This window comes from Elgaria multicarinata, chromosome 6 (assembly GCF_023053635.1).
Source record: "Elgaria multicarinata webbii isolate HBS135686 ecotype San Diego chromosome 6, rElgMul1.1.pri, whole genome shotgun sequence".
Classification (NCBI taxonomy): Eukaryota; Metazoa; Chordata; class Lepidosauria; order Squamata; family Anguidae; genus Elgaria; species Elgaria multicarinata.
In genome coordinates, this window is record NC_086176.1 from 40,912,717 (window position 1) to 40,939,218 (window position 26,502).

At 41.9% G+C, this 26,502-nt stretch overlaps 1 protein-coding gene across 2 annotated transcripts in view; it reads left to right on the forward strand.

Moving 5' to 3' along the window:
• PTPRD (protein tyrosine phosphatase receptor type D) overlaps positions 1-26,502 on the forward strand; it is a 1,062,283-nt gene that overhangs the window by 782,859 nt on the left and 252,922 nt on the right. For both annotated transcript variants that reach the window (XM_063129268.1, XM_063129265.1), the window contains 2 exons: positions 1,524-1,669; positions 7,341-7,482. In XM_063129268.1, coding sequence (XP_062985338.1) covers positions 1,524-1,669; positions 7,341-7,482 — 288 coding nt within the window. The remainder of the gene's footprint in view (positions 1-1,523; positions 1,670-7,340; positions 7,483-26,502) is intronic.

Genomic DNA, 26,502 nt, shown 5'->3' on the forward strand with positions numbered 1-26,502 from the left:
TAAAATCCAAGCCCCATATGAATCAAATCAAAAGCAGCATAATAAAATAATGAAAAGCAGCAATCAGTTAAAAACAGCACAGGCTAGAATATCTAAAAAGAAAGATCTAAAAATGTCACAAATACAATACTACTTCAAAACTTAAAGTAGCAACAGAAATACTGTATACAGAGGGTTAAAAGGCCTATAAGAATAAAAGGGGCTTTGTCTGATTCCTAAAAGATAATGAGCTTAACCAAGTAGACACAGGGGATCTCTCTGGGGAAGAAATTCCATAACTGGGGAGCTACTATTGGAAAGCCATCTGCCCTACCCTAACATGAACATAAGAACATAAGAAGAGTCCTGCTGGATCAGATCCATCTAGTCCAGCACTTTGTTTACACAGTGGCCAACCAGCTGTTGAGCAGGAACCCACAAGCAGGTTATGGTGCAACAGCACCCTCCCACCCATGTTCCCTTGCAACTGGTGTATGTAGGCTTACTGCCTCTTATACTGCATGCACTTTGAGAGGGCCTTTGGTGATGATCTCAGGACTTTTATAGAATATATAGGAGGAGATGCTCCTTCACATACAGTGGCCCTAAGCCATGAAGTGCTTGATAGTTCTTCCCATTTCTCCTTCTGCTGCAGCCTGATAGTATGGTTGCTGCCAGGTTAGCGTTGATGGAGAGTGGAGCCTGATGGAGCTAGTCTCTCAGCAGATGCATTGGAATGGCCCTGCTTCTGTCCCAATTTATTTTCACTTGCCAGGTTCAAATTTTCAGTCATGGCCCAAATTCTTAAATTATCTTTAATCTTTGTTCTTTTCACTCTGTTTATGAATACATTTGCTTTTCTAAATTACTCCTACTGGTGTATATAGTGTGTGTGAGAGAGTGTGTGTGTTTGTGTGTAGGGACAGGGTGTTGTTACATGGGAAAGTATGCAGTGATATGGATATGAGAAGCCATGAAAATACCCTATACGATTGGAGATGTCATTTTGCACAAGAAATAAATGTGACTTTAAGAAAATATACAGTGACGAAATAAATACTTTTTCTTTCTATGTATTTGCTCGTTCCCCTGTTAACTCAGATATATCATTATTGCAGCCTCTATGGGCTTTTTTCATGCATTTCAAAATTCTTATGTAAAAGATTCTTGAGTGTAAGAATTAATATTACACCTTTGGGGATCATAATGGATGCTGATCCTACATGATTGTAATTTGCCAAGTATACATGTTGTGAAAAGCCGCAATTGGACACAGCTTTCCAGTTCATGTGCATCATAAATAAGATGATGACTTGTAATGATCTACATGTATATAACCTGTTAATTCCTATCTGGAAGTGCCCTCTGTTTGTGGTGTGTCCAGTTGTCCTACATAGCAGCTTGCATTCCCTTTTAAAATGTTACTTTAAGGATTAATACTGCTTTTGGAGAAACACAAGATATCCATTTTACTGCTTTTGACAGCTTGGTGCATTCTTTTGGGTATTTCTTGCTTAGATTTATTTTGCTATTTTCTTTTTTAGCACCACCAAAGTTTACAAGAACACCCGTTGACCAGACAGGGGTCTCTGGGGGAGTCGCGTCATTCATCTGCCAAGCTACGGGAGACCCAAGACCTAAAATTGTCTGGAACAAAAAGGGCAAGAAAGTCAGCAATCAGAGATTTGAGGTATTAGGTCCATTGTTCTGTTCCTCTGAAAAACATTTACTTTAATATTGCCTGATTATTTCCTATTGCTTCTGAACAATGATCATTTTAAAACTACAGGATTGATGCTCTCAGTAGTCTATCATAACCAAAATGATTCATATCAGTTGCATTTCCCCTGAAAAAGGAATTTCAATTCTGTTTATAAAGCTTGTTCACACAACCACTGACCAGACTAGGATTAAGATGGGCTGAGATTTTTTTATATATATTTCCCTACTCTCCATTCACCCCATGTGTTTCATTAGCTCATTATGCTTATGCTGTACATATCAATGATCTATGAGCTCCCAATACCAAGAATGGTGAATGCATAGTAGAAGGCAGTGAATGAGCCAGAGCTATGCAAAGTAGATTATTCCAGCAGCATTAAGAACTAGCTTCTTTCAGAAGGGAGGAGGATGTCTATGGGGTCCATTTTAAAGAGTAGCAATAATAGAAGTAATACTACTAATATAACTAATATTAGTGATAGATGAATAATATTGGATCAGTCCAACCTACCTGTGCATCCTTGCCTCTTTTTTCTGTGCCTGCTGCTATGTGCGCTGAAGTCTCCTGCTACTAATCTCCCACCTCTGTTGGCTGCCCTCCATTGTACGGAAAGCTGTACACATGGGGGAACAGGGCTGCATGTTCCTAATGTATGGTGGCCATATGAAAAGGGGGACAGGGCTCCTCTATCTTTAACAGTTGTATTGAAAGGAGAATTTCAGCAGGTGTCATTTGTATGCATGCAGCACCTGGTGAAATTCCCTCTTCATCACAATAGATAAAGCTGCAGGAGCTATACTAGAGTGACCAGGAGCTATACTAGAGTGACCAGCTCCTGCAGCTTTAACTGTTGTGATGAAGAGGGAACTTAACAAGATCCTTTGTAGTCACATTGTTTGCATCAGTGTTTAGGAAGTCCTTAGTTATTTTCAGCCTGAGAAGAAATAAATTCACAGGCAATAGTGTAATCAAAGCTACAAATAAATCATAAATTGAAAGATGGTAGATGGTGTCATGATCCCCTTTCAACACAAAAGGGACATAGGGACATGGAATTGCAGCTCCAGACTCTTATAAGTCTGTGCTGTGCTTTGCTTTCCTCTCCATTTTGCCCAGTGTACCATTCCAATGGAAGCATTTGGTGCAAAATCTTCTTATATGTTTGGCAGGAAATCTCTGCTGTGCCCACACTAGGGTTGGTTTAAACTGTAAATCATGGATTTCGATTGTAATACTTGATATCTTTTTTTTAAGTAATTTATTTTTTAAAAAATGTCTGAATAAGTATTTTTTACTGCATAAACTCTTAAGAGTTCTATCTTTTAAGCCAGCGTTGTTGAACCTCTTTCAGCTTGAAGGCACAATTCAATTTCAGAGAAGATATTGAGACTGCATTCCAGTGGTCGGGAGGATGAAGGCAAAACGGGTGGAGCCAAAATACCAAAAAAAAGCCAGCATATTTTACCTTAAAGCTCTTACTGCCAGTAACTAAACCTTTTCGAATGGGAAACCACCAAATGGTTGAGGGAAAAGGAAGGGGGCAAGCGGAAGGGGCATGGCTAGCTTGGGACCCCTAGAGGCCACATTGAGCCTGAGGTTCAATACCTGTTTTAAGTGGTTTCCCGAGATGAAAATGTACTGTTCCCCAAAATTGACCACTTTTAGAGAACTTTCTAGACTAGGCTTATTGATATTTCCTAACACTTATTTTTTCCTGGTACTTATGTAAGCAAACTAAATTAGGAGTAACAAATATAGTCTCTATATTAATTTAGTGCTTTTGCATTCATATCCCGAGAGCAGCTGGTCGGCCACTGTGTGAACAGAATGCTGGACTAGCTAGACCCTTGATCTGAACCAGCATGACCACTGTTATGTTACGTTTTTGTGAACCGCCCAGAGAGCTCCGGCTATTGGGCGGTATAGAAATGTAATAAATAAATAAATAAATAAATGTTCTTATTTTAATCTGCATTTTTAGGGCTATGATATCTGGTAAACAGACAAAAGAAATGCAGCATAGGCTCTCTACCTTTCCCATGCACTCTTCTGATGATCTATATGTATATTGTTTATTGCAAAAATAAATAAATAAACAGGAATTTTGTAATTTTGTACTGTTTGTTACAAGGACAAAATGGTATCTAGCTTGTTGAGGCAGAGCACATGAACATCTCAAATCCAGAAGCTCAGGTACGCACCGAAAGTACTGGTTCAATAGGCATTTTACCATTCACTTCAGTGTCAGGAGTCCTACACACCGTCACAATTCTGTAGGTAGAGCTGCTTATAATAATGAAACAAATGAAGAGCCGCCTTTCATGCAGGAGTTCCACATACATAGTAGAACCCTGAAAAGATTTGAATCAGTCTGCATTACTTTTGTCTGTCTTGTGATTGTCTTTTTTATGAAAAATACTGCATGTGTTTTTGAATGTACAGTATGCCCATTTGCTGTTGTATAATAATACAGTAATTATGCTTATAGTATCCTATTATGCTAATGTTACTATTAAGATTGCTATTATTACATTGTTATCCTTATTAATTAGTATTATTCATTTTAGAATCAGAATTAATTACTTTCTTATAGTGTATTGTTAGGCACTGGATATAGTTTGAACATATTATGCATTAGAGAGGAATGGCAGGATCCTGTGTATGGGCAGAAAGAGGAAGATGTGTAATAGCAGCCAGGAATCCAAGACAACTGATACTCCTGCCTGCCATGACACTCATAGCAGCTAGGACTCAAGACACAGAGGGGGAGTAACCAGATGGATCAGGAGTGGCGCAAGCTCCAGGGGATGCTGGAGCCAGACTCAGGCACTGACACCAAGTTTGAGCCTATCAGCCCGAAAATCTTAAGCCAGAGGCACCCAAACTGGGATGCCTGGAGTCATCATCCCTGAAACAGATTCTGTTGAAGAACTACCAACCCCACCCACTTTACGCCATGGGCCTCACACTCCATAGTAGCTGCTTGCCGGTGGAGGCAACATACAAGATGGGATCTGACTGAGAGGTGAGGAAGTACTAGGCTGTAGGCCAGAACACCACGCCTTTAAGGCTCTCCATTCTCCAGGAAAAGAATGGAATCTGGTAGTGATACTTTGGCTCAAGGAAGATAAAAGGTCTCAGTTGAGCTCCAGCCTTTAGTGGAGCAAGTCAGCTTCACCTGATCTGCCTTACAAAGACATCCTCAGGCACCTGTTATTCCCCGCCCCGGATGCTGCTAATGGCCAGGAAAAGGTTTAGTCATTGATTGGTTCTCAATGCAAGGCAATGATCCCACCAACCTACGTTGTTTTGGATGCCTATGGCTGTTTCAGTGAAGCATCTGGTGCTTTAGTTGCACAACATTAGTCTGGGAGAAGTGTAGAACCACAAAATATTTTTATGGTTCATTTTGCTCCTGCTTCATTTTTGTTACATATCACCATATATAAGAAATGGGGCAGGGTGAAGAAGAGATGTTTGCCACCACTGCATTTACCCTATGCTTCCATGCCTCACCCAACCAAGAAGATCTTTGCATGACAGTAACCTTCTGACTACATATCAGAAACCATTGGCCTATATTGAATGTACATGAAAATGGGCACCCGTGTCTGTCTTCCTATGAAAGCAATACAAAGTAGATAGACTGAATGGGCATTTGCATCCCATTTAACCGTCCCATAAGCTGTGAAAGAATACACACTGAGGCCAGTTCATAACCACCAACCAATCCTACTGCAGGCATCTAAACTCTGAGGGTGAATTTTGTTTTGCAGCGTAAAACATTTTGCAGGGAATTGGCCAGGATTATATGGAGGGGGGATTAAGGGTACATGTTTTCAAAGAGTGATTCCGAGTGCCTCTGGAATTTCTACTCTTTTTCCAATGACACACAAGTATTTTGTGTGTATTTTTTGAAACTACATATGGCGTCCAGGGAAGGATATCTTTTTCAAGCTGTACAATGTTAGATAAAACAAACTTATGAAAGACTCAAGAATATAGTGTTCAAAATTTATTTCCTCACACTCAGGAGAGTTTTACTAACATTGCTTGAAAAACAGCTCTTTTGAACTGGCCTTTATATCCACCCTTGTTTGAGTTGCAGTGGATTCCTCTTATATTTCTCCCCTTGTTCATAAAAATAAGGCTCTTTTGAGTTGAGTGGTAGAGGCAAATTCTGGCATCTCCTGGTTTAAAACTGAACATAAACTAGCTTCTCCTAAAAGTTAGAGATAGCGAATAGGGATCAAGCAGTGTTTGATAAAAATATGTTATGAGGATTTTCCCAATCTCCATAACCTCCATAAATCTAAATTATCCTTACTCTACTGTTCCAGTCTAAATCTATCCAGTAACCAGAAAATGTTAAAAAAAATCTTTTTACAAAAAGTTAAAAAAAAATGCTTGCAAACCTCAACATGTATGGATAAACTAACTGCTTTAGGCTGCAATCTTATGCAATTGCCTGGTTCAGATTATCATTTCAGGCTAAAGAAGCCACAGCTCATTTCAGCACAGTGTATGCTATGCCCAATTTTCATAATCACCTGCCTGGCCGCAGCTCATTCTGTCTTCCGAACCTGAGTGGCACAGCTTATTTGAGGGTAAACAATGCTCAAAACCCAACAATAGCACCTGGGTTGATGGTTATTTTCCCCTCCAACAAGACATGTCACCCCGGTTTGGATGACATGACCTGCTGCAGCCAGGCAAATAATTATGCAAATTGTGCCTGGCATGTGTCCTGGCTTAAACAAGCCACCATGGCTTGTTTAGCCTATGATGGTTGGCTGAATCAGGGCAGTGTATATTAGAAAAGTCACTGACCTCCAGCTTCAATTCTTCATCTGCCATGTGGCATTATGGTCAGAATCACAAAGCAAGTTATAGTAGGGATGGAGGAGAAATTTGTTCAGATCAAATTTTTATGCAAACTTATCAGATTTGCACTACCTGAACTTGTATGCAAATCAGAACACAGTTTAACACTGATATCCAATGTTTTCTGAAGTTTCTGATCATAGTTTGTACATTCAAAATGCATATAAAAGTGCATATAATACAGAAATTGGATTTAATGTTTTACCCTAGTGTGGAAACAACTGGCTTTGTCATTGTGAGTGTAAATATCGATGCCATGGCTGGAGGATCATTAACTTTTCATGGACGCATTACTACCCCATTTTGTCTCTGTCGAAGTAAATGACAATTAGGTTGGCCCATCAGTAGAAATTTAATGTATTTTATATCATGTTTTTATACTGTGTTTTATACTTTGAATGGTTTTAGTTTTTGTTAACCGCCCAGGGAGCTTCAGCTATTGGGCGGTATAAAAATGCAATAATAATAATAATAATAATAATAATAACAACAAGAAGAAGAAGAAGAAGCTGGATTTCAGAATTCTGCATTATTTTCTGTAATTAAGCTACTTAAAACAACTTTAAGAGCTAGTTTTAAGGACTAGAAATACCAGTTACTCTTAAATTTGCCCCTTTCTTCTTATAAGATGTCTATCTTTGACTTTCAGAAAAATTTAGAGTAGTCATACTCTTTCAGATGTACCCAGGCCAGGCTTAGCTGAGAGGTAGGTATTTGTAGCAACACCTGTAACAGCTGTTGTTTCCTTAAATAGGTAATAGAGTTTGATGATGGATCTGGATCAGTTCTCAGAATACAACCACTACGGACTCCACGAGATGAAGCTATTTATGAATGTGTTGCTTCCAATAGTGTTGGAGAAATAAGTGTGTCTACAAGACTCACTGTGTTGCGCGGTAAGTTGCTTTTAAATTTTTAATAATTAATTCTTGTTCTTACAGTGGGCAAGGAAAGTCATTTTAGAGTTATAGTGTTAAAAAAAAGCTTGAAAATTAGATCTTCTCACGAGGGGAAATCTGTTATGTTGGGCTCTGCTTTTCACCTAGCAAAAAACTTCTTTTAAAACATGTTCACATAATCAGTTGTGCCATACACAGTTGTGTGCATACAGTGCAGCTTGTGATACCTTCCTTTCCTGTGCCTGGTATTTGTCCTTATTGGTTGAGCTTGTTTGTTATATGATGTGTAATCTGGAAAGAAGGTATGGCCACATATGGACCTGTAATTATAGAACCATGGTTGCTGTCTTCATGCAACTGATATGAATCTGTAGTTGGGTTAACTTCTGACTCCAATGCGGGCCGGGGGTGGGGGGCATGCATGAACTGTTCCGATGTTCAAAAAGGGCACAACAAGAAGAAGTAAAAAAAAAAAGTTTCAGCTAAGCATACTCAATGGTTTTGTGGATGTACAGGATTTTCAAAGTGTTACTCTTGGCATTTTATACCATGTGATAGGCATTTATATCAAAGGTAACCCAAGCAAATTGACACTGACCTTGGCAAAACTATAGAAATGGAATTTATTTACATATTGATGATGATCTGCAGTTAAACACTTTAGTGAACACGAACAGAATTTCCTTCAGCAATAGGTATGCTTGTCATCTTGTTGTGATTCCTTGTATTTCTTGAGCTATCATAGCTACTGATTTTAAAGTCAAATTCAGTTCTTTGACCATATGCAAATTATATTTCATCCCTCACAGGTGTCATGTCTATGTATCCACCAGTGAAAATTTCACGTAAAACCCAGAAATCAGATTGCCTTTGATATCTGATTTTAAGTCTTTTAGAGATAAAGAGATTAACTCCAGCCATCCATTACTTGTATGTCATTCTGACATTGTGTTTCTGCACCAAAGTACACAGCTATATCCAGGGATATTTATCTGCATGGAGTATATCTTTATCTGTGCTGCAGAATTTAAAAGCTGATCTTTAGGGTTCTGGTCTGTCCCCTCCTGGCCCCCTTTTAAATTAGAAACAACTTTCAATATAGAGAGATTTACCTTAAATTTTGATTTTCTTGTAATATAGAAACCTAATATGATTACTGTTAGGTGAGTGCTCTTCATAGCACAAGGCATAACTTTACTTAACATTCTGTGTGTATCTACCTATAAAGCGTAAAGTATGTGTGTGTCACGTATGTCCCAAAATGTTTACCCACTTCCACATGGGTGAACAGCCTTAAAGCTGTTCACCCAGACAGGTCTTCGTGTACATGGATCAGAAAAAATATAAAAACATGAATTTGGGCTTTTTAAGTATTATTTTAAAAATTTAATAAAAAAAACCTAGGTTAAACCTACAATTCCCAGCATGCCTTGGGTGGGAGGCCAGATTTACCGGCCTTTGGTGGCCATTGTGATTCCTAAGCTCAGTCTCAAGCAGTCAACCCAATTCCAAATAAAAAACCACAACCCACATAAATGGGATGCAGCCATTTGCAGTGCCTCCTCCCACCTGCCATGTGCAGTTTTAAAATCATAACTAGATACAACAGCATGTCTTTGAGAGACCAAACTCTGGACATGCTCAAAGGCACCCCATCCTGACATGTTTTCTCAGAAACTGAGGGAAGCACACGCACAACCTTCACCCTTAAGAGGGAGGGAAGGAGGAAAGGGAAGCACTCTGAGCATGCCCAGAAACAGGCTTGACCAAGGGTGGCAAGTGCCCGGTCCTTCAGTACAGGCTCATGATTGAGCACTTCATGGGTGAGAAGTGTGGGCTGAGGCAGTCTCAGCAGGACTTGACCGGAATTGTGCGTGTCCATTGACAGCCACTTACCTCCCTTCCTTGGCGATGCTACTCCTTGATGCTCTGTCAAGGAGCAGCATCAGTCACAAGAGGAGGAAAGCGCCTCTCAGAGGACATGGGCACCTGAGGGCTGCCAAAGGCATGCTGGGAGGTGTAGTACTGGCATCACTCTCTCTCAGTCCTAATTTGGCCCCCACTTGGGGCCTTCCTAGACCTGCCGGCTTACGCTGGCAGGGAGGCGGGGCCGAGGCGCGCTAATGTTAGCGCTTCCAGATGGCGGAGCCGCAGGGAGGACGCAAGCCCTGCGGTGTCCGCCATTTTTTTTTGTTTGTTTAAAGGGGCCGCGGGTGGCCTGAAGACTCCGGGAAGGTAAGGGGTTTTTTTTAAACCGGGGGGGGGGGAAGGATGGCAGGGTGGGTGGCAAGGGGGGCAGTGGGTGACAGAGGGAGCGCCGCGGCCGCTCACAAGCAGGCGAGTGGCACTTGCCTGGGCACATTGCCCGGGCAAGTGCCGCTCGCCTGCTTGCGAGCGGCGGCGGCGCACGGCGCTCCCTCTGTCACCCGCCGCCCCCCTTGCCACCCACCCTGCCATCCTTCCCCCTCCCCTCTCTTCCCCCCCGCCCCCGGGCCGATGGGCATAGTGCTCATACGAGCACTGTGCCAGGCCGGTCCGCTGCTTTTCGCGGCTCCTCACGAGTAAGCGAGGAGCCGCGAAAAGCCGCGGAAGTCTCCACACTTCCCCCAGTCCCGGCCTGAGGCTGGAGCTGGGGAAAAAGCGCACCGTAAGCGACTTTGCTTATGGCGCGCTAGACCAGGCCTCACTGCGGCCTGCCACTGGATTCCCCTGTGCGTCATCTGGACGCACAGCAGGGAAACTGGGTTGGAAGGCACGCTAAGGCCTGGTCTAGCAAGGCCCTAACTGACTTTCCCCAACTGCCACTAACTCCCGCCATTCCATTCTAGCCTTAGCTGTCAGTCATTCCTCCATTCACACTTCTGTTTCAATAGCCTTGGGTGGGAGGGGAGATTCATGAAGCTGTGGCAGCCATCATCTGGAAATGACTCACTATCCTGGGCCTGAAGGGAGAGCGCCTGGGTTGGCTGCCTCAGTTACTAGGCCCCTTCGGGAGCAGCTCTGGGCAAAAGTTTTTGTTTTCTGTGGGGACAAGGAAAATCATGACAGCTTCAAGATGGCCCTGGCCAAGCACTGACAGAGAGAGAGAGAGAGAGGAAACTAATTTAATTTGTTTTAATGTTACCTCAGGCCTAGGACAGTCCTACCTTACAGGATTGTCATGAGGATAAGGGAGGGGGGAAATGAATTTAATTTGTTTAAAAGTTAACTCACAGGTCTAGCACTGGCCTGCTACTTTAAGATGGTGGATCCGCTTCCCTACTATTTGTTATTCAGATATCTGGGCAATGCCAGGTATATTTTGAAAATGTATATTTAGGTTTGCATCTTTTTTTAGCTGGTAGAAAGGGTGTTGTGTGTCCTGATTGTTTTTGAAGCTGCTCTGGCCAAGGCATGATGGGAGGTATGGGCTTTTCAGGTAAAACAAAAAATGTGGTTTATCACAGAGCTCTAATTTAAAATACAGTTCTTATTAACACAGTTTTCCATTTATTCTAACAAAACAATTTACTAACTCAACCAAACTAAAAAAACCAACCAACCTAAAGATGATTAAGTCGCATAGAAATTTATTATATATCAAATAAATGTTATAAACATTATTCACGGACCCGAGCAACGCCAGGCATATCAGCTAGTCTGTGTATAAAAGTAAGTTCCCTATTTCCATCTCCTTGCCATGCTTGAATGGAAGTGCATTCCCTCATTTCCCATGCTCGAAGCCCTGTATGGGTTGGGCAGTGAGGAAAGAGATCTCAGGAGTGATGACATCATGGTCGTCTTACCAAACACCAAGATGAGGGAAGAGTGAAAGTGTATGTGACAAGAGAATGAGTTGAAAGAAGGAAAGGAGCTGGGATGGGAAAAGAGCGGAGAGAGATCGATCTTGTTTTTATCTGGTTAAGCTTTTATATTATATTTTATATTACGGTTTATACTATTGTTTTATACTTTGAATGGTTTTAATTTTTGTGAACCGCCCAGAGAGCTCTGGTATAGAAATGTAATAAAGAAAGAAAGAAAGAAGAAAGATGACAGGCCGTGGGAGGGAGTGGATGAATCTCAAGCTGACCATTTCCTTAAGGTAGTGCCCCATCTGCCTATCAAATTGATAGTCATTGTCTAAATTGTATATACTAGTAAATATACCTAGGTATGTTCCTGGAAATCCCACCTCCCACTGTTCTCTTTAATATGTAGTATATTCCTGGATGTTGCTACAGCCCTCTCCCCACACTGCATTCTATTGGATGTGTTGTTTGGCTTGTCTCCTAAGCTCAATTGCTGTTTTGAAGTAGACGAGTTGCACAGTTCAACCTTAAATGTAAAAATTACCCATTTTCAGATTTCCAGTAATCAGGGAGTCTCAGACTACATGCATATCCAGTCTCAGTTTTCTTTCTGTAGAAGTATCCTATCAGTTCTGATACCACAATGAATGGGTGAGTCACCAAGGCAGGATCTACACTATTGCTTTATAACAGTTTATAATGGTTTTAACAAGTATTCAGGCCCAGGACACATTGCATATACTGTTTTCAAACTGTTATATCCTGCTTGGTGCAGATCTGGCTCAGGTTGAGGCTCAGGCATCTTTCCTTCCCTCTTCTCATGTCTCTGTCTCTGTGAATGGGAGCAGGGAGAGAGTATAAATGTTAATTTTAATTGATTCTTCACTGGAGGCTAATTTTACTGGACAGGGCTGCAATTTGAGGCCAGTATTTATTTTTAGGGTTTACATTATTTTGATTCTAGTGTGTTATGTAATAGGGAACCAAAGATAAAAAATATTTCTAATGATGAATGATAGCTTTTGTGTGTTAAACTGTTTGTTAGCTCATACTTACTTCAGTATCTTAATGAGGCACCTGCACTGAGGTTTTTAGTAATATGCACATTTATTTAAGTTTAAATAAAGAAGCGTTAAAACTAGGTATGATTTGGGAGTTCCATAAAGAGGTCAAAAGAGTGGATTAGATGGACTATGACTCTGGCAGAGACGGGGATTAATCATGTCCCCCAGACAGTTCTTTGGTTCAAATCTTCTCTGCCTCCTGTGGAGCAAAACAGACAGATACCCATATGAAAAATCTATGCTTTGCCCCCAAGAGGGCAAGTAGAGAATTCAGTTCAGCCCAAATTTCTCATGCCCAGTGGCTAATATGATCTTCTTAAAAGGGGGAAAATCTTGTTTATAGCTCTCACATGTCACCTCAAGTGTGAAATGGCACTGTGATGTGCAAACCAGGACAACTTGTGACCCCTCTGAATATTCCTTGTGGTAATGTGAAGCCCCAGAACTGTGGAATGTGACACTGGCTGATGCAGAAGCTAGTAAGAGAAGTCATCACTCAAGCAGGTTTGGAAAGGGCTGGGACCAGCCGAGAGCACCAGGAGTTAAACAAAACAAAACACACAACGCTTCTCAGCTTCATACAGGAGAGAGAGAAAGGAGTAGAGTGGAGCCATGCGACTAGAGTGGAGGAAAAGGGCAAGGAACATGGGGAATAAGAACAATGGGGCCTAATCTACATCAAGCAGGATATTGCACTATGAAAGCAGTATGTAAAAGGCAGGAGCCACGCCAAGCAGTTTATAGCACTGTGAAAGTGGTATATGGTATGTGTGAATGGACCACAACAGTTGTCAGTGCACTTCAATACCGCTATAAAGCAGTAGTGTGGCTCCTGCCTCTTATATACCGCTTTCATAGTGCAATATCCTGCTTGGTGTAGATTAGGCCTGGAAGGGTTGGAGAGGCAAGGACAGTAAGGAAGAGGGCAGAAGGCTGGGAAGAGAGCATCTAAGTACAGAATAAAAAGACAGAATGGGGGGAAAGGCAAAAGAAGACATGCAGCAAAGCAGAGGTGGTTAGGGGAGAAACACAGGAAGGAAGAAAGGCTTCACCAGGCAGAAGAAAAACATCAGAATGAATACAGGAAGAACAGATACTATCTTCTCCTTTTGTCTCTGTGTGTCCAAACACCCTCAGCCATCTCCCTTGGTCAGCCGAAACGCTAAGGCATGCCCCAGTTTGACCAGGTGCTGTCCAGTCATATTCAGCTGATCAAATTCTGAGGAGCTCACCAATCTCAACTGGTTGAGCACCTACCTGAAAGAGGCAGAAGGCATTTGTCACAATTGTAATCTGGGCTATGTAACTAGAGTTCTTTGAAGGCAAAATTTAGTCAGGACTAGAGCTATTAAGCTGGAAAAGTTTTGATGCAGCATTATAAAAACTGTGATCTCTTAGTCGTCATTGAATACAAACATCCCCGGCAGACTCTAGTATTTAATGTCTTTTCAATTTCTGCAATATGTTGAGAAAATTCTCAGTCACTTCAAAGTCTATTCTCTAAAGGAAGTGGCTTTTTGGCTTTTGGGTGATTTTGCTGTGGAAAGTCCTGTGAGACTTTTCATGAAGTGTTACATTGTTACACAGAAAGTAGACCATGCACTCTATTCACTAGAAAGGGTACATAGAAAATATTGTGATAATAAATCTATGGGCATCAGATTACTTTGCAAAATAATGGTAAATACAGTTCATACATAATACCATACATATGCCAGTTGGAGCAAATGTGAAGAGGACTTAAGTAAGGATCAATAGTTATTAAGTGACTAATCCTCAGATTGATGGAAAAACAAATGGCACTTCTATCAAAACAGCTATGTAGGTTTCTAATGCCTCAACAGTCTGACCTAGGAAGCTGATGATACTATTTGGTTTTTGTTCATCATCTGCCTATACATTACAACCCTGATTTAGAACTCACTTATTTAGAATTGCCATCCCTTGACCAAGACTGTATTCTTGCTCGAATATGGTATTCTTGCCTGTTGTGGTGAGGAGAAGGTAGGGGATTCTGGACTTTTGTTCTGTTTGGTGGGAGACTAGATTTCACAAACTTACACCTGGTCCAGAGTTGTTAGAACCAAGACAATGCAATTCTATAGGTGGATTAGCATCTTTTAAATGCTCTGAATTCAAAATGTAGTGCAGATGATGCATTGTTCTTCTGCAATGCATAATTTGTCAATTGCTGATCTAATGAGGTGGGTGCATAAATAGCTGGATCATACGCAGAGAATGAGAACACAAGTAAAGGAGGGGTTCCATTTCCCTAAAAAGCAGATGTAGATGCCTGAAACAAATAACATGGGAAGAAAGGCTAGAAAAAAGTTTCATCTGCTCCCATCCCTGAGAGTGTGAGACCTACTTCGACCAACCACTGTGTAGTACCTTGTGATCAGAATTAGCATGTTCATTATGGTCACATATTATTAATACCTGTTTTTGAAGATGAACATCTTTTTCCCTGCTGTGAAAATGGTACTTTTACAGTTTTTATTATAAAATGGTCTCTGCTGGGGAGCTCTAGAAGGAACAAAGCGTAGCTGCTTGACAGTCAGTCACACATTTTTTTTCTTTTTCTTAAATGTAAAGAAGAAGGGTAAAAAAAACCCACAGATGGTCAATACCAACAATGATCGTAGAGGGTGGATTATTTTATTTTTATTTTAGTAGTAATAATAAATTCATGATTATAAACTAGTTTGCAGACATACAGATATGTGCAGGGCAAACAGAGGAATTCTCTCCCATGCAGTATATAATTAGAAATGCCTAATGAGTTATCAATTACTTACTTGGAGAGAATATATAGAACCTTCTTGGGAATCCTTGCAGAATCAATTCAACAGCAGAAAAAAGCATAGAGTCAAATATGTCTAGTATCTCTACATGACAAAATAGTACCAGTTACAGCAGAGTATGTACCTAAAGAATGACAAAGACCAGCATTTGAGCTGATGGAGCGGGGCCATAATCCTGGGTAGGACTGAGCTGAAATCATGGCAGGCAAACTTTCACAAAAACACTCTTTGCAAAACATTTATTTTCCTTGCAACACTGGTGCTCTCCAAATGACTTGTTTGTTCAGCTGTTTTCCTGCTCCTTGTTATTTATTCTATTTGTATAGTAATAACTCTGATGAGGCATGGAGTCATTTGGGACCACATTCTAGTGCAAGCCAATGTCAAATAAAATTGGAGGAAAGGGAGGGGAACAACAGCTATTCTAGTAACTACAATATGTATATTGTGTTCACAGAACACTAAATTCTCTTCTAAAGACATGCAGTGATCAAGATTGGTCTTGGGTTTATATATATATATATATATATATATATATATATATATATATATATATATACACACTGTTCTTATGTGTTTTGGATGTCACCATAATGATGTGATTAAACACTGGACACACCTGGTATCTTGACTTAAACCATTTATTATCTTGTTAAGGAGACAAGATTGCTTGGACCTTATGTGTCCTCAAGATTATTGTCAAGACTCTCATGGCTGCACATTTCCATTGATACGATTCCTCATTTCCCTTCCCAGTACTAGTTGCTTACCTACCCAAAAGGTAGTTTGGAACTCAGTCGCATTTCATAAATGTCATTTTACTGACATGGGTATAGTGAAACAATGTTTTTACCCAAATTGATCATCTCTACCTATAAAGTATGTGTGTGGGATGTATGTCCAGAAATGTTTACCCACTTCCAGATGAGTTAGAAACTTGAAATTTGGCACATTGATAGGTCTGGCAGTACAGTGTACCAGACAAATCTAAAAACATGAAATTTTGGGTTTTAAGTATTTTTAAAGAATTTAATAAAAAAACTTAGACTTACAAAGTTTAACTCCCAGCGTGCATTGGGTGGGAGGCCAGACTTACTGGGTTTTGGTGGCCATCGTAAGTGCAAAGGCATGTGGCTGCTGCTTGCCTTTCACAACCCAGACTCCTAAGGTTGGTCTCAAGCAGTCAACCCAATTCCACATAAAGGGGAACAACCCACATAAATGGGCTACAGGCATTTACAGTGCCTCTTCCTGCCTGCTGTGCATGGTTTTAAAATCATAATTACAAACAACAGCATGATTTTGAGAGGCCAAACTCTGGACATGGTCAAAGGCACTCCATCCTGATATCAGAATTTGGGGAAGTGCAAGTGCAGCCTTCACCCTTAAGAGGGAAGTAGGAAGGGGAGACACTTTGCGCATGGCCAGGAACAGGCCCTATGAAAGGGAGAAGTGTGTAGGCTGGCCCTGACCCTTTGGTACAGGCGCCTGATGGAGCACTTGGTGGGTGAGAAATGCAGGCTGAGGCAGTCCCAGCAGGACTTGATCAGAGCTGAACATGTCCACTGACAGCCGATTACTTTGCCACCTTCACAATGCTACTCCTCAATTCTCTATCAAGGAGCAGCACTGGCAACAAGAGGAGGGAAGTACCTCTTAGAGGATATGGGCATCTGTGGGCCACCAAAAGCATGCTGGGAGATGTAGTACTGGCATGTAGAGTGGCTGATTTTAAGTAAAGTATGGGTTAGCAGTCCAGGTCGCTATGTGCAAACCAAGTCACTATCTCAATCCTAACTCAGCTCCCACTTTCATGCTCTCACTAACTGACTTTGTTCTCCTTCTACTTGACTTTTTCCAATTGCCACTAACCCCGCCTACCATTCCATCCTAGTCACAGCTATCAGTCATTCCATCAGTCAATCACATTAAAAGGCCTTGAGGGGATATATTTTGGCACTGGAAAGCCATTAATGCAGTCACTAGGCAACCTTGCCTGGGAAAAAGAAATCCATAAGCAGGGTGCCACAACTAAGAAGGCCCACTCTCCAGTTGTCTCCCACCCCACCTCAGAAGGTATTCAAGAATTAACACGTTATTCAGGGACCTAGGCTTACATCTACAACTCACAGCATGCCTTGGGTGGGAGGGAAGACTTATTGGGGTTTGGTGGCCATCATCTGGAAATGGCTCACCATCCTAGGCCTGAAGGGAGAGCGCCTGGGGCATGCTGCCTTGGTTGCTAGGCACCATCGGGAGCGGGAGGGAAGGAGGGCATAGCTCTGGACTCGTCACCAACGGCAAAGACTTAGCTAATCGTCAGTCAGCCATCGGGCTCCCTCACGGCCAACCTATTGTGCAGCGCAGTGTGGACTGACTTGGCAAGACTTCACTTTCTGTAAAGCTGCAGGAGCCCTGCCTTCTTTTGTATCTGGTCACTCTAGTATAGCACCTGCAGCTTTAACTGTTGTGATAAAGAGGGAATTTCACCAAGTTCTGCATGTATACTAAAGACACCTGCTGAAATTCCCTTTTCCATGCAACTGTTAAAGATACAGGAGCCCTTTCCTCCTTTTCATACGGTCACCATAGTGTTGTGAAGCTACCATTGGCAGAAGGTTCCTAATAAACATGAGAATAGTAGTCTCATGGGCACTCTTCACACATGAAGATGCAGAAAGTTTTCACATGGCCTATGTGCACACTTGCACAAAAACATAGCCTTAAGATTGAGCCAAAGCTAGTCCAGCAAGCTTCAGCATCCTTAAGAACTGGAATAATTAATCACTGCCTCACTCAAGAGGAGCTAATGAAAAATGAATCAAACAAATGAATACCAAATAGACTTTTCATTTGTAATTAATTTGTTTGAAATCCTATTCATTTTAACAACCAAAATGAATGGAACAAATGGGGTAATTTGCTTAATTTTTCATTAGTTTTAAAACAAATATGCACCTCTAGACTGCTACAGATGCCTTCTGCAATGTTAGCTAGAAGCTGTTGTAACACTCCTAGTAATTTGCAGCACTAGATTTGTGATGAAGGTGAAATGGAGGATATTTCCAAGTACTTGCTGTTCAGCTGTATCATAACTGAGTATTTTCAGAGTGAGTTTCTTCCTGGGTTTTTGAAATTACACAAACCTTGGTCAGATTTGCAAAAACTGGATTTTCCAAAAGTGCTCAGTTTTACATTAGCACTGGTAGGGGTTGGGGGATGGGGAAGACGAAAACACATGTACTTCATTGTTATTTGGATTAATAATTTTTCTGTATGCCTTAATCATACCGTGTTTGGCACTTCATTTGAATCTGCCTTTGATATTTTTTAAGCATCAGTTGTTTGAGAATACAGTGGCTAGTATGATAACTGGAGCTTCTTACTGTAACTCCCTTACTGAAACAACTGTATTGGTTTCTGCGGCCAATTCAAAGTGCTGGTTAAGAGCTCTTTATGGAACAGGACAGGCTTTCTGAAGGACTGTCTTTTCTAATATTAACCTGACTACTTGCTAAGGTCTTTGACAAAGGGCCTTTTATCTGTTCTTCTATTCCTGTTGTCTGTCTGTCTGTCTGTCTGTCTGAAACCAGGGAGAGGGTGTCCTTCATAGTCACAGCTAGGCTATTGAACTCAATCCTGATAAAGAGGCTCATCTTGCCCAAGGCGGGTCCAAGACCTTTTACTTCCCAAGCAACAAATACCCTCACTCCAAGTTCACTTACATAGAACCCCTGAAGATGCATAGAGCTGATTGCAAAAGAACATCTTATTTCAGATTTAAAACGTAATCCATACTATTATGCTGCCCACTTCCACTCCTCTTAGGGCTAAAGATTTGACCGCCACCCAAAACCCAAAGAACTGAGACAGGACCAGAGACAAATATTTGTCCTAAGCTACAGTATGTTGTATGAGTTTATGCACACATTGTCCCACTCCATTTGCTACATTTACTCACAAGTAGGGATGTTCAAGCCCCAGCTCCACCTCTTAGACACCAGTCCACAAATCCTTGCACTTGCCTGATTCAGAATGTGCTGAGTCTGGCAAGTGCGGGGATCCCCCGTTCCTTCGCTGAGCCACCATTTTGCATACAAATTGCAGGTTGGCTTTTTGTGTGTGTGTAAAGGGCCATTTGTGTAAAAGGCAGCCATAAAGGGTTCATTGCTCAAAATTACAGGTATAAATGGTCAACCATTTTATGTATCTTTATTTTCTTTTAAATAATTGTTTTATGGTATTCTTGTAATTTGTATGTTATGTGTTTTCAGTTATTAGCTGCCCTGAAGTACTAAGAAAGCTGGCGCATAAATTCATCAAATAAATGGATGAATGAATATAATATGCCTTCATAATTTTTAAAGTTGACTTGAATATTACCAGAGAGTAAGGGGGAGAGAAAGTCTGTGTTTGGACGATCAAGGGAGGGAAAAGAAGCCATCATGGCTTCACCCTCCTTCCTTGCATGTGCTGTGTGTGCACCCATTGTTTACATAATTATCTATGTTTCAGCATGGGTTGGCATGTCCTCCATATCCAGTGTGAGATGGAGGTGGCCTCATAACCATGCTACAATCTATGGTTTGGGTTCGGATAACATGCCAATCCACGTGGCAGTGCAAGTGATTATGTAAATAACAGGCGTGCATAGCACACACAAGGGGGGGGGGGAAGCCATGATGGCTTCTCCCACCCCCATTGTCCAAACAGCCCCAGAATTTTGTATTTTTGGTTAAGATTCATCCCTGAGCCAAATAAACTTTGGTGATGTTAAGTAGCTCAGAACTTTTCCCATTAGCATAAGTAGTTCCTGATCAATGAAAAGAAGCCAGTAATGTTAATATCTTGATACAATTTAATTATGACTGCAGCAATTGTTCGTACATGGGAAAAATAAAAGGTATTTTTGTAATTCTTAAAGGCATTCATATATTATATCAGCCTAGCAATTTCTCAGAAATGAAGGTTTCGTTAAGTACACTGTTATGATAGCAAGAAAGTTTACTGAAATGTAGACTGTGGGCAGAATCCATTGCTGCCTATTTTCTAGTGGGGTTGGTCACTGCTTCTGGTACACACGCAGCCTGTCCTGCCAATTCCATTCTGCAAGCAATTCCTACCACTTGTGGAACAACGATTTAGCACTTTCGGGGCAACCCAAAATGAGCACCTGTTTCTGGAAGGGGATAAGTCGTGGAGCTCGCATAAGGGATCTCTGCTGACCTTCCCCTCTTTGGCTTGCCCCCAAAATGCTAAATTGGTGTTGCACAAGCAGGAGGCGCTGCTGGCAGAATGGAATTGGTGGGGCTGGCCACGCCTGGACCACAGTTGGCACCCAGCTCTACTAGAAGATGGGCAGCGCTGAATTCTGCCCTGTATTTTACTTTCGAGTATTGAAGTGACAGCAAAACAAAATATATAAATGCTATAAGCAGTCATCTTGAGAGGGATACAACTTCAGAATACATCCATTAAAGTTGAGAAAATACTTTCCCAACAAAATATACCTTTGATGACCAAAAATAAAATCAAAAAATCATGTAACATTTCCCCCTGTCTCTCTCTAGTTCCACAAATAAAGGTATCTGCAGAAGGCTAGAAATAAATAATCATTTTGTTTCTATAATAGCGCACAGCCCTGGCCTCACATTCTTGTTAAGTGGTTGTTTTGCTCAAATCAACCTGTTTGGACCAGTCAGCACAGGGATACAGGTGCTCAGCTTGATGCAAAGAAAGGGAATCACTGTAGAATTCAGATGAAGTAATTGCCTATTAACTGGCAGCCCATTACATCTGTAAAATGAATATTTGGACTAAGGACAGCACTCTCTCATTCTACTTCTTTCCCACTGCAAGTAGGATGGAATGCACCAAATAGAAAAAAGGTCCTCTCTGCAAATTTTGCTGAGATGTGCATTGCTCTCCTTGTTGTATTGATACTAAGGCCGTTGCTAGACGAGGCGTTAGCATGGTGTGAGGCCCGGTTTCCCTCCTGTGAATCCAGATGACGCACAGGGGAATCCGGGGTCAGGCCGCGCTAAAACCTCCCTTAACCCGGCATAAACGGATTAGCTTATGGCCCGTCTAGCAGGGTCCGTGGTTTTTTGCGGCTGCTCACTTACTCATGAGTAGCAGGGAGAAGCCACAGACTGGGCACAGCACTCATACAAGTGCTGTGCCCATCGGGCCGGGGGGGGGTGATAGGGGCTGCAGGGGAAGGCTGGACCCGGCAGGAGAGAGGGGGGGGGGAGAAGGACGGGCATCGGGCATCGGCCCTGGCAAGCGGCGGATGGGGGCTGGGGGTAGAGCGGCCGTCGGGCATGGTGGATGGGGGTTGGGGGGCGAGGGAAGAAGGACGGGCCTGGCAAGCGGGGGGGAGAAGATCGGGGACGGGGACAGGCCTGGCGGATGGGGGGGAGGACGAGCGAGCGGGCAAGGGGGAATCAGGGGCAGGGGGAGCGGGGGGCTTTTTTTTAAAAAAAAAAACCACTTACCTTCTCCGGCGGCTCTCCAGCGCACAATGCCCCTTTAACTGGAAAAAAAATGGCTGACGCGACAGGGCTTCCCCTTGCCCCGTCGTGTGTTGCGTGTAGAAGACAGCGACGGCGCGCGCTAGCTCTAGTGCGCCGTCGCCCCGACTCCCAGACGCATTATAAGGTAGGTTTAGCAAGGCCCTAAGTTTCAGGAACAATGACACTTAGAAATTCAACACATTTATCTATTGTGAGTAAAATAATTGTATTTCTTAACAAATCATTGTTTGTACACAGAGTGAGGTTTTAGATACCCACATGTGAAAAATTTAGAATTTCAAGGACTCAGAGGATATACATCAATGCATACACCAAAACAAGAGATTTATTTGCCCTGCCATGGTAAGAGAATCAAACAGCTAAGATTAAAGCAACCTACTGAAAACTCTTTTAATGGATAGTATGGGATTTTATGCATGACATTGGATCTTATTATGATAGATTTCATTTCAAGTAATGCAATGTCTATTCTAAACTCACATCAAATGGTGCAGCTGACGTACTATTCTTCCATTAATCTTTGTTGCAAAAAATGCATTAATAAAGTCACTATTCACCAGTTCAATCACAAATAGAATTTCCTCACCTTGCCTTACAAACAGATAAATCATCTTGTGCAAAGGTTTCTCTGTGACTTAAATTATTCCATTAAAATGATTTACTATCAAAGTACTATACTGGGCTTGCTAGGATATGAAATGTTACTAGGTAATGGTAGCTTGTCGTCACATTTTTATTTTTAAAGCTTCTCATGAAATGTAGCTTTGGTGAAAGCATGATGTCAGCAAGGATAGAATAATAAAGAATGGTGTCGTCACTGTATATAAATAATGAGACATTTCAGGGTGTGAACTGGTGCAGCCCATTTATAGCCTTTCATGGGCCATGGCTAGACCTATGGGTCTAGCGCAACAGAGGAGGGAGGATCTCATCATATGGTTATCATGAGATCTCCCCCTCTGTCTACACACGCCACGTGATGTCCTAGGAGGAAGAGGACTTTGCGGCTGCCATTTTCCTTAAAGGAGACAGAGTGCACGAGCACTCGATTGCCAAATGTGAGTAATTTTTTTTTTAAAAAAAAAATCCCTGTCCCCCCCACCCCAATGGGTCCGGGTCCGGGTTACTCGCAATGAGACGGGAGAACCCGCAACACCCGCCCACACGTTCTGTGGTCTCGGGATCATCCCAAGACCATGGAAAAAGCGGGGGGTAAAGCTATGCTGATATCCCGAGGTAAGGGAGGGATCATCCCTCCCTGCTCCCGGGATCCTCTGTGCATCATGTGAACACACAGGGGTGATCCCGGGGCGATCCCCGGGATATCAGCAGGTCTAGCCTGCTGACATCCAGGGGGCATGGATGAATGCCCCTCCTTAAAATTATTAGAAGAAAGCATTTCTAGTTATGCTGAATGGATTTTGTTTTCAAGCACATTTAAAACTATGTATTGTATATGTGTAGATCATTGATATCTGTTTACTAAGAACGTATGAGGAGTTTTGTTATCCCAGCTTCTTCTGAGAAACAAGGCATGAAGGTAATTCTACCTACTACTGTATATTCTAAGTAAATCAAGGTTCCATATAGCTGATTTGATTAATAGCTATCCTCCATGAATTATTCCAGTCTTTGTCTTCTTTTTTTAAGTCATCTAAGCTAGCCATTATCACCACATGCATGGGAGTACATTTCCTTTACTCCATGTCGAATGATTCTATGGAACGTTCATTGGTTGCATTTTGAAACTTTGTCTCTGTCAATCTGAATGTATGTTTACCTAGTCCATGTGAAGATAGTTGTAACCAGCCAATCTTTTAAAAATGGCTGCCTCCCTGATTGTTTTTTCTCTACCTCAAGGGTGGTATTAGAATGCTGGCTGTAGATTTAATAGTGTTATACAGTATTTGGTATTGGTATTTTTTACCCACAATGACTCTCTGACTGAATTTGTAGTTTATTGCATTCAATGCATTTTTTGACATGTAGCATAACACTGCTGCCAGTGCAATGTACGTTGTCCTTTTTAAAATCGGTTTTATATCCAGGAATAATCTCATTATGATAATTCAACCAGGTTTCTGATATTCCCTTTCCCCCCTTATCTAATACCAGGCACTCTAACCCATCATCTTGGCTTTGAGGGCTCTAGCATTATCATATAAATACCTATAAAATTTGTCCTTTTTATATGTCTTTTTGTTTGTGATTTTTGCTAAGATACCTTTGACTCTGTAGTTGGCTCTCCATTGTCTCTCTACTGCAGTTGTCAAGGACTGTCTCCTCTTTTATTTATATTGTCATTCATTGTTATTGTTACATAGAATATTTAGGTGCTTTTCCATCAGAGTACTTCTCAACTCCTGTTGTGTTTCCCCCACAAGCTAGTTCAGGAGCAGGTCTGAGACCTTTTTGAAACACCAGTAGTCTAGTTCCAGTTTGGTCCAAGTGAAGCCCATATCCTTTGAATAGGCTTGGCTTCTCCTCAAAATTTCCCATTATCAAATACATCCAAAGCCCTTTTCCTACCATCATCTTATCTGCACATTAAGACCACACTGCTCTTACTTACCAAGGTAGCTTTGTGAATAGGGAAGGTATTATTTCTGAAAATGTTACCCTGAAGGTCCTGGATTTCAACTTCTTAACTAAATTTGCCTTCCAGGGGCATATCTAGGTGGGGCGATATCCCAGGGATCATCCGTGTGCGTCCACATGATGCATAGGGGATCCTGGGAGTAGGGAGGGATGATCCCTCCCTTTCCCTGGGATATCGCCCTACCCTTTAATTCTGACTTTTCCTGCTGTCTCGGGATGATCCTGAGACCGCGGGACATGTGGCTGCCTGTTCCGGTTTTGACCCGGCTCCTCGCGAGTAACCGTGAGGAGCCAGGAACCAGGCACCGAGCTCCTCATGAGCTCCATGCCCACTGGAGGTGGGTTGGGGAGAACTAGAATTTTGTTTTTTTAAAAAAAACAACCTTTGTGATGGAGCGCTTCTATGCTTTTTTTGATTAAAAATAAAATTAAATGGCGGGCACGATGTCTTCTTCCTCCCGGGACATTGCATGCCGCGTATAGACACCCTGGGACGATCCCAGAAGCAGGTAAGTCCTGGATCGTCCCACCTCCCTCCCACTACACTGTATGGTGTAGACATGCCACAGGACCTTTATGACTGTATATACCAAAGGTATTGGTGTTAACATGTACAATGGCCACTGGCTCCTTGCCTCCCCTGTACTATTTATCTGCCTATCCACAAAACATGTGGCATCTGCTACCTTTGTGCTAGGCATCAAGTAACCATGCAGTCAACAGATACAGCACAAAACTCTCTCTCCCTAGCACTTTTTCTAAGTTATATAAATGTGCAGTAGCCACGGCCTGCTCCTTCCAGAACTAAGCGTTTCCACTCATTTTGGGATTTGTCCCCAGAAGTGCTATATTGGCAAAGCAAACTGCAGGAGCTGCTTGCAGACCAGAAATGGTGGGGCTGGTTGTAGATGGACCGGGACTGGCTGAGCTGACTGCATGCATGCAGCCCCTGTTGGATCCTACCCTTGGTCTCTAAAATGCCAGAGAGAAAAGACAACTCTTTTCCTAGTGCCAAAAAGATAACAACGTAGGCCCCAGCTGAAAAGGCCCTCTCTCTTTTAGCCACCTGTCTAGCTTCATCCAAAGGTCACCTAAGGGTCCAAGCAACTACATACAGGAGGAGATATTCCTTTAGAATTCCAATACAAATTAATGTGATCACATCTCTCAGACTAATGTGCAGATTGCAACTTAGTTATCCACTGGCATTCGCACGCTTCTCAAAAGTTCTTATACAAAAACATGTCAAAATCTGTATATAAATATTGATAAGAGGAACTCAAAGTCGAGGAGAACATTTATTTAAATAATACATATGTATTCTACATTCTCAAGGCTATATCCTGCTCTAACTTGTTTCAGTTCTCTACTATGCAAGACACAGAATTGATTACAATACGGAAGTCAAGCAAGCAAAAGGCCAACACAGTTTTATGGGACAAACATGGATTTTCCAGTGAAAAGTCAGAGGAGTAGCCAAGGTCAAACACACAGGATATCAGTCAAGTAAAATCAAGGTCCAGAAGGCAGCATCAGGCAGAAGTCTAGAGATCAATAATGTGGAGGTTCAAAAACAATTCAAGTTCAGGGAAACAACATACCAAGCACAAGGAGATGAAGAACCAGTTTTGTTTTCAGTAAAGGCGAGTTTGATAATGCAGGCTTGTATTACCAGAGCCTCCTGAGCCCCACTCAAGGTTCAGCTGCAGTACATTACAAGCCTTGCTCCTGAGGAATTTCTTCCTCTTGAGGAGCCCTTCTTTAGAGTCTTGCCCTGCTGATTTTTCTCTTAAGGCAACAACACTGGGTCTGGGGTGTTGCTCACCCTCTGTCTCTGAAGCAGAACTCCCCTCTTCCATGGGAATAGATCCATGGTCCTCTCCCCTGGGAGTCCAGCTTGACTGATCTTCCATCCTATATTTGATTGTAGAGGTGGGTTAGCAACAGCTACATGATAGTGAGGCTGAAGGACACGCTTTGAGGACACGTAATACCTTTCTGAAACTAAGCAGGTTTGGTTCTGGTCAGTTCTTGGATCGGGATCTGCCTTGGAAATCCATTTAAGCACATCCTAAATAAGAGGAGGGCAATGAGATTGGCAACAGACAAGGTGGAGTTAGGATGCTCATCCAACCTCTCCCTTATGTGTTAGTTAAACTATAGAACATCTAAATAGGGGTATATATTTTTGTTTTGTTTGTTTGCAGTTTCAGAAGACTGAAGA